General features: G+C 39.2%; 1 protein-coding gene across 1 annotated transcript in view; it reads right to left on the bottom strand.

The window, feature by feature from the left end:
* SPTLC1 (serine palmitoyltransferase long chain base subunit 1) overlaps window positions 1–12,766 on the bottom strand; it is a 63,074-nt gene extending 50,308 nt beyond the window's left edge. The window contains exons 1-3 of the mRNA XM_043453258.1: window positions 12,611–12,766; window positions 9,683–9,790; window positions 7,051–7,145 (exon numbers count right to left, since the gene is read on the bottom strand). Coding sequence (XP_043309193.1) covers window positions 7,051–7,145; window positions 9,683–9,790; window positions 12,611–12,667 — 260 coding nt within the window. The 5' untranslated portion in view covers window positions 12,668–12,766. The remainder of the gene's footprint in view (window positions 1–7,050; window positions 7,146–9,682; window positions 9,791–12,610) is intronic.
* Between the last annotated feature and the right edge of the window lie 1,544 nt (window positions 12,767–14,310).

The following is a 14,310-nucleotide window of genomic DNA, read 5'->3' as shown; positions in this document are numbered from 1 at the left end:
AAACGTGGTGGCCATATACCACGAATAATACGTAGCAGTCAGAAGAAATGATGAGAAGTACACTTAGCAATTCCACCTCTCTGTGCTGCTTTGTATTTCTTTACCCCACTCAACACCAGCTAACGCTATATTTATTTCATTTTTGGTCTGCCTGGCCTAAGAGAACTAAGATTTTGATTTACTGCACATGTCCAGCATATTCCTTGAACACAGCAGGAACTCAAAACGTTTGTCGAAAAATTGTGCTGAGTAAAAAACTTGTTTAAAAAAAAATCAGAATGGAGTCTAGAGCACAAAATTAAAAACACACATTCATAAAACATTCAGATTAGATAGTTTCAAGAATATATACACGCTAAAAATAATAAAATACATGACTTTAATGACATAAAATAATGAAAGTAAAATACAAGCATTACAGTGGGATACATTACTGGCGGAGAACAGATGCAGGTGCTGGGGATAAAGGAAACAAAAAAGTAAATGAGAATGCTGTCTTACATGAGTGCTGATGAGAGCAGTGCTGAAGAGAGGGTCAGTATCTGTGTCTGCAAGAAAGGCCCAAAATGAAGAAGATAAAACAGAGACTGAACTAAGCCAGAGGACAAACCTTCAGCAAATTTGAGTGAGAAAGGAGACACAACTGACTGCAATGCAGACACAAACCCCACACATGTCTTGTTCTACACATCTGTTTATAAAGTTGTATATACATACAAATAGCATATATATTACTTTACATATAATATGAAGAGGACTTCCCTATAGCTCAGATGATAAAGAATTTGCCTGCAATGCAAGAGACCTGGGTTTGATCCCTGGGTCAGGAAGATCCCCTGGAGAAGGAAATGGCAATCCATTCCAGCATTCTTGCCTGGAGAATCCCATGGATAGAGGAGCCTGGCGGGCTATAGTCCATGGGATAACAAAGAGTTGGGCACAACTAAGTGACTAACACACACATATATATTTTATATATATATAATATATATATATTTTACATATAACTGAGAAAATTGTATAAATTACTTCATGCAAAAGCATTTGAAAACACAAGAAGAAATGAGCAATTACTAAATGACAATAACCAAAACTTACTCATAAAGGAAATAGAAACAGCTTTACAAACTCGCTGAAGACATTAAATTCATGATTAAAAATCTATGCTCAACAGAACAAACAACAAATACGTATTATTGCCAAGAAAATTACAAGACTACTAAATTTCTGATACCAAACCTGGGCCAGCAGAGTAAGGGAAAAGAAAAGACTAAACTCATTTTCCAATACTGATACTAAAGGTACCAAATATTAGCAAAAAAAAAAACCAAAAACCCAACAATTAATAAAAATTAACCAAACAGTCATGCTAAAATAGGGTTTATCACTAAGTTGTAAGAGTTTTCTAATATATATTTTGGATACTAGCCCCTTAACAAATATATGACTTGAAAATATTTTCTCCCATTTTGCAGGGTTTTGTATTATTTCTCTGATAGTGGACTTTGAAGCAGAAATGTTTTTAACTTTAATGAAGTGCAGTTTATCTGTTTTTCCTTTGGTTGCTTGTGCTTTTTGTGTCATATCTAAAAATCTTTGCCCAACCCAAGATTACAAAGAATTACTCTTTTGTTTTCTTTCTTCTACTAAGAATTTATGATTTTTGCCCTTAAATTTAGGCCTGTGATTAATTTTGAGCTAATTTTTACATATGTTGTGAGTTTGAGGTCTGTCATCATTGTTTTACGTATGTCTATCCAGTTGTCCCATCACCATTCGTTAAAAGAGACTTTTCTTTCTCTACTGAATTGTCTTGGCACTTTGTTGAAAATCAGTGGACCATAATTTAAGGTTGTCCACCCATTTTTAAGAATAAGACACTGAAATGCTAACCGGAAAGAAAAAGGTGAAAGTGTTAGTTGCTCAGTCATGGCCAACTCTTTGTAATCCCATGGACTGTAGCCTGCCAGGCACCTCTGTCCATGGAATTCTTTAGGCAAGAATAGTGGAGTGGGTAGCCATTCCCTTCTCCAAGGGCTCTTTCTGACCCAGGGATTGAACCCAAGTCTCTCTCATTACAGGCAGATTCTTTTTTTTTTTTTTTCATTTATTTTTATTAGTTGGAGGCTAATTACTTTACAATATTGTAGTGGGTTTTGTCATACATTGACATGAATCAGCCATGGAGTTACATGTATTCGCCATCCCGATCTACCCTCCCACCTCCCTCTCCACCCGATTCCTCTGGCAGATTCTTTACAATCTGAGCCACAGGGAAGCTAGTTGGAAGCACTGTGTAAATAGGCCTGGCTTCTTGACTCACAGTGGGCTTCACTCTGTAATAATCAGACATGAGTTCATCTGTGGAAACCCTAAGCTCAACATTTTCTGTTTTTTCTCTTGACTTCGAGTTTCACCAAAGAGAACTCCTTTGGTCTTTGGTATATATGAGGTATAAATCTGGTTTCCAACTTTCTCTAAGAGCTGAGTTGGAGGAAATGGGATCAGCAACCTACTATTCATTATAAACATTTTACTTGCATTCTGTTTTCAGAAGGGCAACTGTTCCCTAACACATCCTTCAGCCTTTTCATTTATATTTAGCCTTTCCAGAGAGTAAATCTCCATCTTTCTGCAAGTCTACCAAGCTAGAATCTGAGTGACCATTGCAAGCATGGTTGCTTGCAATTTTCTCAAGAAATTTTATGTATATGCTTAATTAATGTAAAAAATCAATCAGTACAATTTAAAATATAATGGATTAGAGAAGAAGAGTCACAATCACCTCAACATATTTAATAAAATTTAATACTCTGATTTTAAAACTAACAACAAGTTCTCTTAGCAAATTAGGATGAGAAAGGAAGGCCGGTAACACCATACAGGTTATCCCTTAAAATTAATCAGGAACAGGACACAGAAGTCTTTGTTACCACTCCTATTCAACACTGCATGGAAAGTATCCTAGCCAGTGCAATAACACAGAAACAAGAAGAAAATGATGCTCTTCATGACAGAAATGAAAACTCTCTGGTACCTAGAGATAAAGCTATTAAAACATATGCAACATCAATTTCCTGGCTGTGATACTGTACTACAGTTAAGCAAGATGTTACCACTTGGGGACATGATGAAGGGTATATGGAATCTATCTGTATTATTTCTTATGACTTCATGTGAATCTATCATGTTTCAAAATAAAAAGTAGGAAAAGTTAAGCCAAATCTTTATGAAGAACGTTATCCAACTTTTCTCAGAAACATGAAAGACCTAAATATACAAGTTATACATAAGATATATGGTGATGAGATTCAGTATTAGCAATATGCCAGTTGTCTCCAAATTAATTCACAAATTAAATGCATTACTAGTCAAAAATTCAAATTCATTTTCTGGTCAAATATGATCAGCTAAACCTAAACTCTTAGTGAAGAGTCAAAAAACAGCTTAGACTGTTCTGAAGAATAAGAAGGTTAAGGACCCATGCTAGTCAAGACCTATTATTAACCTAGTGGTATAAATGAAGTTCTGGCATAAGAAGAACAAATAACACTGTAGACGGAGGTTTGTAACACTGTACAGGAGGCAGTGTCCAAAACTATCACAAAGAAAAAGAAATGCAAGAAGGCAAAGTGGTTGTCTGAGAAGGCTTCACAAATAGCTAATGAAAGATTAGCAAAAGGCAAGGGAGAAAGGAAAAGATATGCCCAACTGAATGCAGAGTTCCAGAAAACAGCACGGAGAGATAAGGCCTTCTTAAATGAAAAATGCAAAGCAACAGAGAAAAACAGTAGAATGGGAAAGGCTAGAGATCTCTTTAAGAAAACTGAAGCTATCAAGGAAACATTTCATGAAAAGATGGGCAGGATAAAGGACAGAAACAGTAAGGACCTAACTTTAGCAGAAGAGATTAAGAAGAGGTAGCAAGAATATACAGAAGAACTACACAAAAAGGTCTTGACCCAGATAACCATGATGGTGTGGTCACTCACCTAGAACTAGACATCCTGGAGTGTAAAGTCAAGAGGGCCTTAGGAAGCATTACTACAAAGTTAGTGGAAATGATGGAATTTCAGCTGAACTATTTCAAATCCTAAAAGATCATGCTATTAAAGTGTTACACTCATATGTCAGCAAATCTGGAAAACTCAGCAGTGGCCACAAGATGGGAAAAGGTCTGTTTTCATTCCAATCCCAAAAAAGGGCAATACCAAAGAATGTTCAAACTACCCTACCACTGAGCTCATTTCACATGCTAGCATGGTTATGCTCAAAATCCTTCAAGCTAGGCTTCAGCAGTACATGAACCTAGATACATACATAAGCTGGATTTAGAAAAGGCAAAGGAACCAGATTACCTTTGGTAATGGAATCACATTATCAATATCTGTTGGATCACAGAGAAAGCATGAGAGTTCTAGGAAAAAAACATCTGCTTGACTATGCTAAAGCCTTTGACTGTGTAGATCACAAAAAACTGTGGAAAATTCTTAAACAGATGATAGTACCAGACCACCGCACCTGTCTCCTGAGAAACCTGTATGCAGGTCAAGAAGCAACAATTAGAACCAGACATGGAACAATGGATTGGTTCAAAATTGGGAGAGGAATACAACATGGCTGTATATTGTCACCCTGCCTATTTAACTTATATGAGGAATACATCATGCAAAATGCCAGGCTGGTTGAATCACAAGCAGAAATCAAGTTGCTGGGAGAAATACCAACACCTTCAAATATGCAGATGATAGCACTCTAACGGCAGAAAGCAAAGAGGAACTAAAGAGCCTCTTGATGAGGGCGAAAGAGGAGAATCAAAAAGCCGGCTTGAAGCTCAACATTCAAAAACTAAGATCGTGGAATCTGGTCCCATCACTTCATGGCAAACAGAAGGGTAAGAAGTGAAAGCACTGACAAATTTTGTTTTTCTGGGCTGCAAAATCACTGCGGACAGTGTCTGCAGCTATGAAGTTAAAAGACGCTTGCTCCTTGAAGGAAAAGCTATGAGAAACCTAGACAGTGTATAAAAAGCAGAGACATCACTTTGCCAACAAAGGTCCGTACAATCAAAGCTATGGTTTTTCCAGTAGTTGTGTATGGATCTGGAGTTGGACCATAAAGAAAGTTGAGCTTCCCAGAATTGATGGTTTTGAATTGTGGTGCTGGGTAAGACTCCTGAGAGTCTCTTGGACTGCAAGGAGACCAAATCAGTCAATCCTAAAGGAAATCAACCCTGAATATTCATTGAAGGACTTATGCGGAAGCTCCAATACTTTGCCACCTGATTGGAAAAGCCAACTCACTGGAAAAGATCCTGATGCTGGGAGGGACTGAAGGCAAAAGGAGGCGGCAGAGGAGGAGGTGGTTAGACAGCATCACTGACTCAGTGGACATGAATTTAAGCAAACTCAGGGAGACAGTGAAGTACAGGGAAACCTGGCGTTCTGCAGTCCACGGGGAGACAAAGAGTTGGATATGACTTAGCGACTGAACAACATAAACGAGGTCCTGGCACAGGGAGAACAAATACACCAAAAGAATAGAAATAAAGCCAGAAATAGATCCTATATAAGGGAACTTAACATATGAAGGCTTCCCTGGTAGCTCAGATGGTAACAAGTCTACTTGCAATGCAGGAGACCCAGGTTCAATCCCTGGGTCAGAAAGACCCCCTGGAGAAGGATATGACAAAGGAGTCGGACACGACTGAGTGATGAACATGACATATGAAAGTAGGGAAATTTCCAATCAGTAGGTTAAAAAATGGATTATTCAACCAATTATGTTGGGACAACTGACTGTCATACAGAAAACAGGCAAATTAGACATTTGTGGTAGGAAGGATTTTATGATCATAACATTGATTGGTAAGTTTGACTTAAGAACAAGTAAAACTTTCATAAGACCAAAGAAATTCACCAAAGTGAAGAATACAAGCCTCTCTCCTATCAGACCAGAAGTAGGAGGACAGTCCCAGGAGGATGTGCTCCTGGCTGAGGATGTGCTCGGTGGTGTCTGACTCTTTGCCAACTAATGGACTGTAGCCTTCCAGGCTCCTCTGTCCATGGGATTTCCCCGGCAAGAATACTGGAGTAGGCTGCCATTTCCTTCTCCAGGGGATCTTCCTGACCCAGAGATTGAACCCACATGTCCTCCATCAGCTGTGTTGGCAGGCAGATTCTTTACCACTAAGCCACCTGGCTCTCTCAAGAGAATATGCTGCATCATATTTCTTAAATGAATACTGAAAACTTTCACGGCAACAGGCATATTGTTGTAAAAGTATAAATATGAGTAAAGGAACATCCACCAACTTCAAGACAGTAAATAGCAGTAAAACTACATATCTGGAGGGATGTATTAAAACCATGTATCTGGAGGGCTGACTATAATTTAGATGTAGGTTTTTGACGGCATGGAGGGTCGGCACCCCTAACTCCCATACTGTTCAAGGATCAACTGTATTGCTAATGCTCTATTTCTTTTAAAAAACGTATTTGAAGTAAACACCAAAATGTTAATACCTATTACTTCTTGCTGGTGGATACTATGTGTCTAATATTTTCTCTATACTGAAATAGAAGAACTAAAAATAAAAACAGATAAAACACTGGAAGCCAGAAGGGACTAGCATGAGTGAGTTGAAGTTTCATAATTCATACTGTGAGAGTCAAACGGGACTGTCCATATTAATCAATCAAGAAACAGTGGTGCAAGCATACCATTACTATCTAGTTATGAAGATCTGCAACAGATCTAAAATCAGAAACAAACCAGGTGGAGAAAAAGGAGGAATGCTGATTTTCATTTCACTGTCTCACCATCTGAAATATTATATGTCTGTATTACTTTGAAAAATAGATATTTTGTTTTAAAGAGACAAACTCTGAAACCCAAACTGGAGACTGTTAAAGAGCATTTCCGATCTCCAGAAATTTCTGAAAGTCTTATTTCAGTTAAAAAGGGAATACTATATAAACCAACATATACTTTGCTGAATTTACTTTCAGGAAACCAAACACCAGCCCTTGACTAGCAAAACCAATTTACCCTGAAACAATGTTGTAGTTGAGGGCAGGATGGTCCTTTGAGACAGGAGGAACGAGAGGCTCTGGTTGCCACTCTTCAATCAATTCTTCTTTTTCCTACAAGAGAAAAGCTGTTAAAGTACAGTGTAGTGCTACTTACTGGACAGCAGCTCTAGCAGCACCTCAACTGTTTGTTGTAATGATGCCATCGTAATGAACGTGCTGCTAGAAAGAGGTCCAGACGCTGTGGCTGGAAATGACACTAAATCACTACTGAGTTTTGGGCACTTAACCCCTCACCTTTTTCCTCAACTCAGGCTAACGGCTCTTTTCCCATGAAACTTCCTGGGTGATGGAAAATTTTTTTAAATTTTATTTTTGTTCAGAATTTTTCACTGTAGGAAGTGTAACTGCTACTGATGATAAAAAGTCTACAACACAAAGATAAGAAGCACAACTGCAGGTTAAGTGAGCTCAGCCTCTTGCAAAATATTACAGACAGCCACACTTTAGGTTCTTATAGGCATGACAGTCACAGGAAGAGATCAGCTAGACTACAAAGCACTGGTTCTACAAGCCACTGGCAAGGATTCAGAAGCAACTGAAATACACCAAAAGACTCTCTAATAGTAATTATTACAAAAGGATTTAGTTGTTTGGAAATTTCTCACAGAAAGCCACTTTATTCCTTTTACCTGTTATTTCTTGCATTACAGGTATTTTGATTAGAGTTTCTTATCCTTTCTTGAACTAGAAAAGGAAGTGTAATTTTGAAAATGTACTCTGGATGTACTCAATGAGATGAGGCACACCTGATGAACATGATGGACACAGCAATTCTAGCCTTAGATAAGCCCACTCTTAATATTTCTATTTCCACACTCCTGTTAAACGCTTCCGTGTGTGTTTCTCCTAATAGGCAACTCTAGGGCATGGCCAGGAGCATATTCACTTAAGGCTCAGGGACTCAACAATGCTCGCTGAATAAATCAACTGCATGGAAGAAGAGTAGCCTGAACAAGCCTGGAATACGCGTGATACACACAGTCCACTCACTACCATGGAGACAGATTTCAGAATCAATTCAAGAGTGCCTGATACTCAAGAGACTCTGCACCTCTGTAAAACTGAGAAGGGCATTTCTTCTTTGCTGCTATTAAGTTAAGCTTTAGAAACGCTCACACAGTTGTTGTTTTTTTTCCTTCCACAGCTTTTAGGGTAAGATGTCAGTGATTACTGAATCTTGCTCTAGGTAAGTTCTGCTTTTAGAGGGTTATCCTAAAATTATGTTTAGGCATTATTCTTTCAAAATGCACATTTGTGTGGACTGATATGCTTAAACTTAAGTTAAGAATATTAGGAATGATCAACCCCTTAAACAGCTGGGCTGGAAATCTGTTCCATGGCCACATAATTATTCACATGGAGTTCCTAAATACCAAGGGAAAAAAAGTAGACAGGATTTCTGGACTGGATGACTCAATCTCACTGTAATACTATCAAAAGAGTGTTCTATGGCACACTAATCCCACAAGGTATCATAAAGAAAGGCAGGGGTGGGATCTGCGGTCAAGTGTAGGGTAACTCCCCAGAGGTTCAAGTAGCCACTGGCGTATAAAAAACCTTTTATATAAGAAGTCATGCAATGAGACACCTCTTTAGTTTGCTTTACCCAGGTTTCCTAAACTTATCTGCCCTAAGAGTCACTTGCTGCATATCCCCTAGAGGGGACACTGTCTGACTGTCTCATGATAAACATTAATGATCAAGACAACAAGGGCCAGCCAGTGAAAACAAGGAAACACTTGCCACATTGCTGTAATTCCATCCCTCTTGCACCTTCTCCTATGAATGCTACAGCAGGCAAAGAAAAGAGCAGTGCCCATCTTTGTGCTACACTTAACGCTGCCTTGTGAACCTCTGATCTGAAGTTTTAGGCACTTTTGCGGGAAAACATCTCTAACTGTACCTGTCTCTAAGTATTCTGGCGTGTTGCTATAGAGGCTGGACAGGGAAACAAAGTCACAGCAACCACACTGCAGTCAAAACTGCTCTCCCCTCTCACACCTGGGCACAGTTGATCAGTGTTCCTACCTGCACGAGAAGGCAGGGGACTCCATAGACCCCTGGTCCTCCGGCAGCATTCAAAGTCCTCTTGACACTTCCCAAGGCCTGCCCAACTTGGGCTTGAGCTGCGTCCTTTACCATACAGAACACATCAAAATTCGATTTGGGGTGGGAAGGTGGAGAGTGGTGGGATGGAGAGGATTCTCTCCAACTCTGAATCTCCTTTATGAAGACCACAGGGAAAACTCTCATTCAGGCTTCAGAAACAGTGCTGCTTTTCCCAAGCAACTCATGTAACCTTATAGGTGGACACTGGCAATTCAGCAGTAGCCCATGTTTCCCTTCCAGTATCTAGTACGTTTCCAGACTGCTGTTTACTCCTAGCAAAATATAAAGGCCTGTAACATGGTACTCCTTTGTGTACTTACTTTATCCCTGGATTCCTTGTAATTCGTTTACCCTCATATTTCATTCCTGTTTTCCTTATATTCCAGAAAACATTTTAACATATATAGTTGAGTCCTTTTTGAAAGATGTAGCAACTATAATCATACACCAAATAATAAAATAGAAATTTAACTTCTCACCTTGAGTGTAAGATCAGATCGTTCTTGTAATTTGTAAGTTTTAGAGAAAAGAAGTCTGATTATCCAGAGTATTAAAATTCCTTCTAAAATAAGATGATAAGCAGGAGCCTAGGAGTAAAAAACAAAAGTAAAACAAAAACAAGAAATAAAATAAACAAATATTTCCAAACCTGCATATATAATTTAATGCACCTGCATATACTACTACCCATGACCCTCACGAAACCTACTTATTACTTCTGAAGATTTACTTCCAAAGCTCACTTTATTTCTGCTCATTCCATTTCCCATTTCTAACAGAAGGCAATTTCTCCTAACATGAAAAATCTCTAAAACTGCAGCTTTAAACCATCTTTAGGAATAAAAATTAATTTTTAAAATAAAATCTGACATAGAATTTTAATAATTAAACAATATTAACTATCAGATCCTTCAGGTAATTTGTATTTTTACTGGTACGAAATGACTGTAACAAACATTTTGCAGTATCACAAGCCTTCTATCACCTTCACATACCACGGATGAACTGAGAATTATTTGGAAACCAGTTTCCACAATTTTCAAAGAATTTTGCACATCTTACGACATTTTCTGTATCTCTGATAAGGCTCTTTAAATTCTCCTTGGAACATGGCAGAAAGACTTTATTAATGCTTAAAGAAATAGCATGTCTCTTTTCTACCATAGCTCCCCAAAAGTATGTAGTGTTTTCTGTGTCAACAGGCAAAAAGTTACCTTAATGAAATTATCCATGTCAGGTCTTTTCAACTGTACATTTCCAGGATAAAGGCCAAGCTAGCTGACTTTTAGGTTTTATACAACTAAACACACCAAGTGCATGTAGAAGATTCCAGATATCAACTGAACCCCCATCAGTCAGTTATGGAGTGCTGTATTCCAATAGGTTGTCATTGGAAAGCCATTTAAAAGAGGTGTTTAGAAATGTAAATACAAACTACTGTAAAGCATTAGACAGAAAGTGATGATTCACAGTAGTTCAAAAAATTCTGAGGTGGTGACAGGGAACCTGCTGACAAATGCATATATAAACTTTCAGATCACTGCACAGGTACCTTTAAAACTGCATACATGTTATCTATGCATCGGTACACAACAAACTTCTTAAATTCTACATCCAAGGTACACAGAAATTAGAAGCAAAACCAGAAATCTAAGATTATTTTTAAAATTTGCTGATCCCTCCTGAATATAATTAATTTAAGAATAAGGGCTCTACTAAAAAAAAAAAAAAAAAAAAAAAACCCTTTTGGTTTTATCAATAATTGGATCATAGCTGACAAACAAATATCCAAGTCACTAGTTAAACATTCCACTCCGCAAAGACATCATCCTAAGAAAAGCTGAAATGTCTAGCAAATTAATAAAAATTATAAATGCAGGTTCTTTTCTTCCCTAGGAAAAACATCCAGGAGGACTTCTCTCAAGTCTCACTCATGGTCAGTACTAAGGTATGAGAAGTTACATAATCAAAGGGCAGTCTTCAGAAAGGCAGCAACAATATACAGTAGAAGTTATTCATTTCTGAAACACAAATCTTAAATTTTAGTGGTTCTTAGTCACTGATAGCTCAGTTGGTAAAGAATCCGCCTGCAATGCAGGAGACCCCAGTTGGATTTCTGGGTTGGGAAGATCCGCTTGAGAAGGGATAGGCTACCCACTCCGGTATTCTTGGGCTTCCCTTGTGGCTCAGCAGGTAAAGAATCCGCCCGCAATGCGGGAGACCTCGGTTTGATCCCTGGGTTGGGAAGATTCCCTGGAGAAGGGAAAGGTTACCCACTCCAGCATTCTGGCCTGGAGAATTCCAGGGAGTCTAGAAGAGAGGGACAAGACTGAGTGACTTTCACTTTCACAGTCACTATGATTAACCTATGGTTGGACATCTCCTAAGCCATACTGTCTCTCTTAACTGTTTTGTTTCCATGTCCAAAAAGTCCTGATGGGTCCTGACGCATCTTTCATCATCACCGCTGTCAGTACGTGCAATATTAAGTTTTAAGAAAATTATCGAAAGAAAACTGAGATTCACTTTACATGAATGTGAGTTCTATAAGCACAGCGAGTTTTACCGGTTCGCTCACTGCACTACTTCTAGCATTTACTTCTGTGCTGTCCAACACTGTAGTCGCTAGCACCATTCAACTATTTAAATACATATCTAAATTAAATGAAATATTCAATCCTTCAGCTGTACTAGCCACTTTTCAAGTGCTTAATAGCCACATGTGTTTAGTGGCTACTGAACAGCTCAGAGAACAAGCAGAAAGTTCTACTGTACAGTGCTGGAAACTCACTAAATGTCGAACGAACATTTTACAAGAACGACATTTAAATTTTATATTATCTTACTACCTGAAATGGCTGGCCTTTCAAAAAACATCCCTTAACTAGTCTTTCTTCAGAGATTTACTAAAGTAGTTGTATCTCTCCAAGACAGAAAATGGGACGTATGCGGAAGAATAACTATTTCATATTTCTAAATCATTCGGCTATCTCCCAACAAAAACAAATTCCAACTTATTATCTTTTCCCCTATTACCTGCTCCACAGTTCCAAGAACCTGTCTTCCCTAGGACCCCTCCAGACTGAGATTTTCCATTTTACTTTCATCTCTCCCGTTTTAGCAGCTCTGGCTTTTGACTAGCCTCTCTCCTGTATCCGGACAGGACCTGGAGAGGGCTCTCCACTCGCTGGAGAGCAAATCGAGACCCCCAGTTCGGCTCCCATCCGCGCCTCGCAACATTCCGCCGCCGGGAAATGTGTGCCTGTGAGCCCTTCCAGGGAGCGACGCCGAGGGTCCGGGCGTGACTGGGCCAGGCCCGCCTAGGCCTCAGAACAAAAATCCACACAAAAGGTCCCACTTCCCCAGGGTTGGGTGTGGTCGTGAGCCCCTGAAGTCGCCAAGCTCACCTCGTAGAGCGCCTGTACCATCTCCACCAGTACCCACTGCTCCGCGGTAGTCGCCATAGTTAGCGGCCGGGACTCCCTTCCGGAAGGCAGATCGCAGGCTCTTCAGAAACTGCGCGGCGCGGCCCAGTGACGTCTAGGTGCCCGGGAGGCGGGGCTGCCGGGAGTTGGCGCCGCCTTCTCGCGCCTGCGTTTTGGGTGGCTGGCAGCTGCGTTGTCTGAGGGAGGATTAACCTCGTGTGGTGAAAGTTGACCTTAGGATCTCGCAAGGGTGTGGGGAGTGGTGAGAATCGGCAGGCTGGTCCCCGCATCATGTGTTCACAGCCAGGCCATTAACTGCTGGACCCTGTGCTGGGCTCTTGGGATGGAGGGGTTGTAATAAATGACCCTCACGCTTGGCAGGCAGTTGGGTTCAGGGAGTTATTATGCAATCGCAAACATATTCTTTACTTTTAAATTATGTAAGTAATGCAAGAATGCATTATAATTTAAAACAAAAGAAAAAGAAAAGACAACTCTAACTATCCACTTTCCGTGTAAGGATTTGTACATATTAAGCCGTATAGCAGTTAGCTGTGGAACCTTCAAGAGCGTAGGTATCCAAAAGTGATGTGCGCATACTTCGGTTGGATTTCTTAAATGTAACTGGGAGCGTAGGGATAATACTGTTGCACAATTGTCTTCTCTTCTTTTTTCTTTCTGGGGCTGTAAATTTTGTATTTATAACCAATGAAGAAGCCTATTTATTGTAATTTGTTCTGTGTATTTCTCATCACATTTTATTTAAGCCTTTCTCTTTTGGGGGGCTTCCCTGGTGGCTCACTCCCCCCGCCCCCCCGCCCCACTTTTTCACCTGTTACAAACAATGCTCAGTAACCATGGATGTGTGTATGTCTTTCTGTGCATGTTGGGGTATTTCCAACAGGTTTCCTCAAAGTCAGATTTTACTCAGTGTGCATGTTAATGTCAGTAAACACTGCCATACTGCTCTCCAGAAGGGCTCAATCAATTTTAAATATTTGAAAGTGTTGTTCTGTTGTTAGTCGCTAAGTCCTGTCTTGAGACTCCATGGTCTGTAGCCTGCCAGGCTCCTCTGTCCATGAGATTTCCCAGTCAAGAATAGTAAAGTGGGTTGCCAATTCCTTCTGCAGAGGATCTTCGTGACCACAGGGATTGGATGTCACCTGAAGTTTTCAAAGGTGATCTAAATATAATCTGGGGGGACAAATGATTTAGATGAAAGTGAGATAAAAGTATCTTCCAAAATCATTTGGTAACTTAAAACTGTATAGCTTTTCTGTAAATAAAATTAAATGATGAAAATTCATCAAAAGTCTAGATCATTTCCAAATATGATAAAATACTGAAATATTAATTGCTAAAGTCTCTTACTTATTTTTGTCTTTTTATTATAGCAAAACTAAATATGTTTAGATTTATTAGAAACATGTCATGTACCAGATTAAAAAAATTATTATGTTATGAGGAAATGTGTGTTTCTGGAAATTATGAAATATATTCACAAGGTTGCCAACCAAAATATATTGGTATAACAAGCAGTTCACAATCACTTACTGCTGTTTTCTTAGAAATTAAAGTTTCTAAGGGTTAAGAATTGTAATTAATAGGCAATTAAAATTAGTAAGGAAAATATCTTCCTATGTATGGAAAAAATGTACAAGGAGTAGAAATGCATTTTGCTA

Source organism: Cervus canadensis, chromosome 30, assembly GCF_019320065.1.
Source record: "Cervus canadensis isolate Bull #8, Minnesota chromosome 30, ASM1932006v1, whole genome shotgun sequence".
Lineage (NCBI taxonomy): Eukaryota > Metazoa > Chordata > Mammalia > Artiodactyla > Cervidae > Cervus > Cervus canadensis.
Note: the sequence above shows the minus strand (reverse complement) of the source record. Positions and strands in the feature narration are given on the sequence as shown.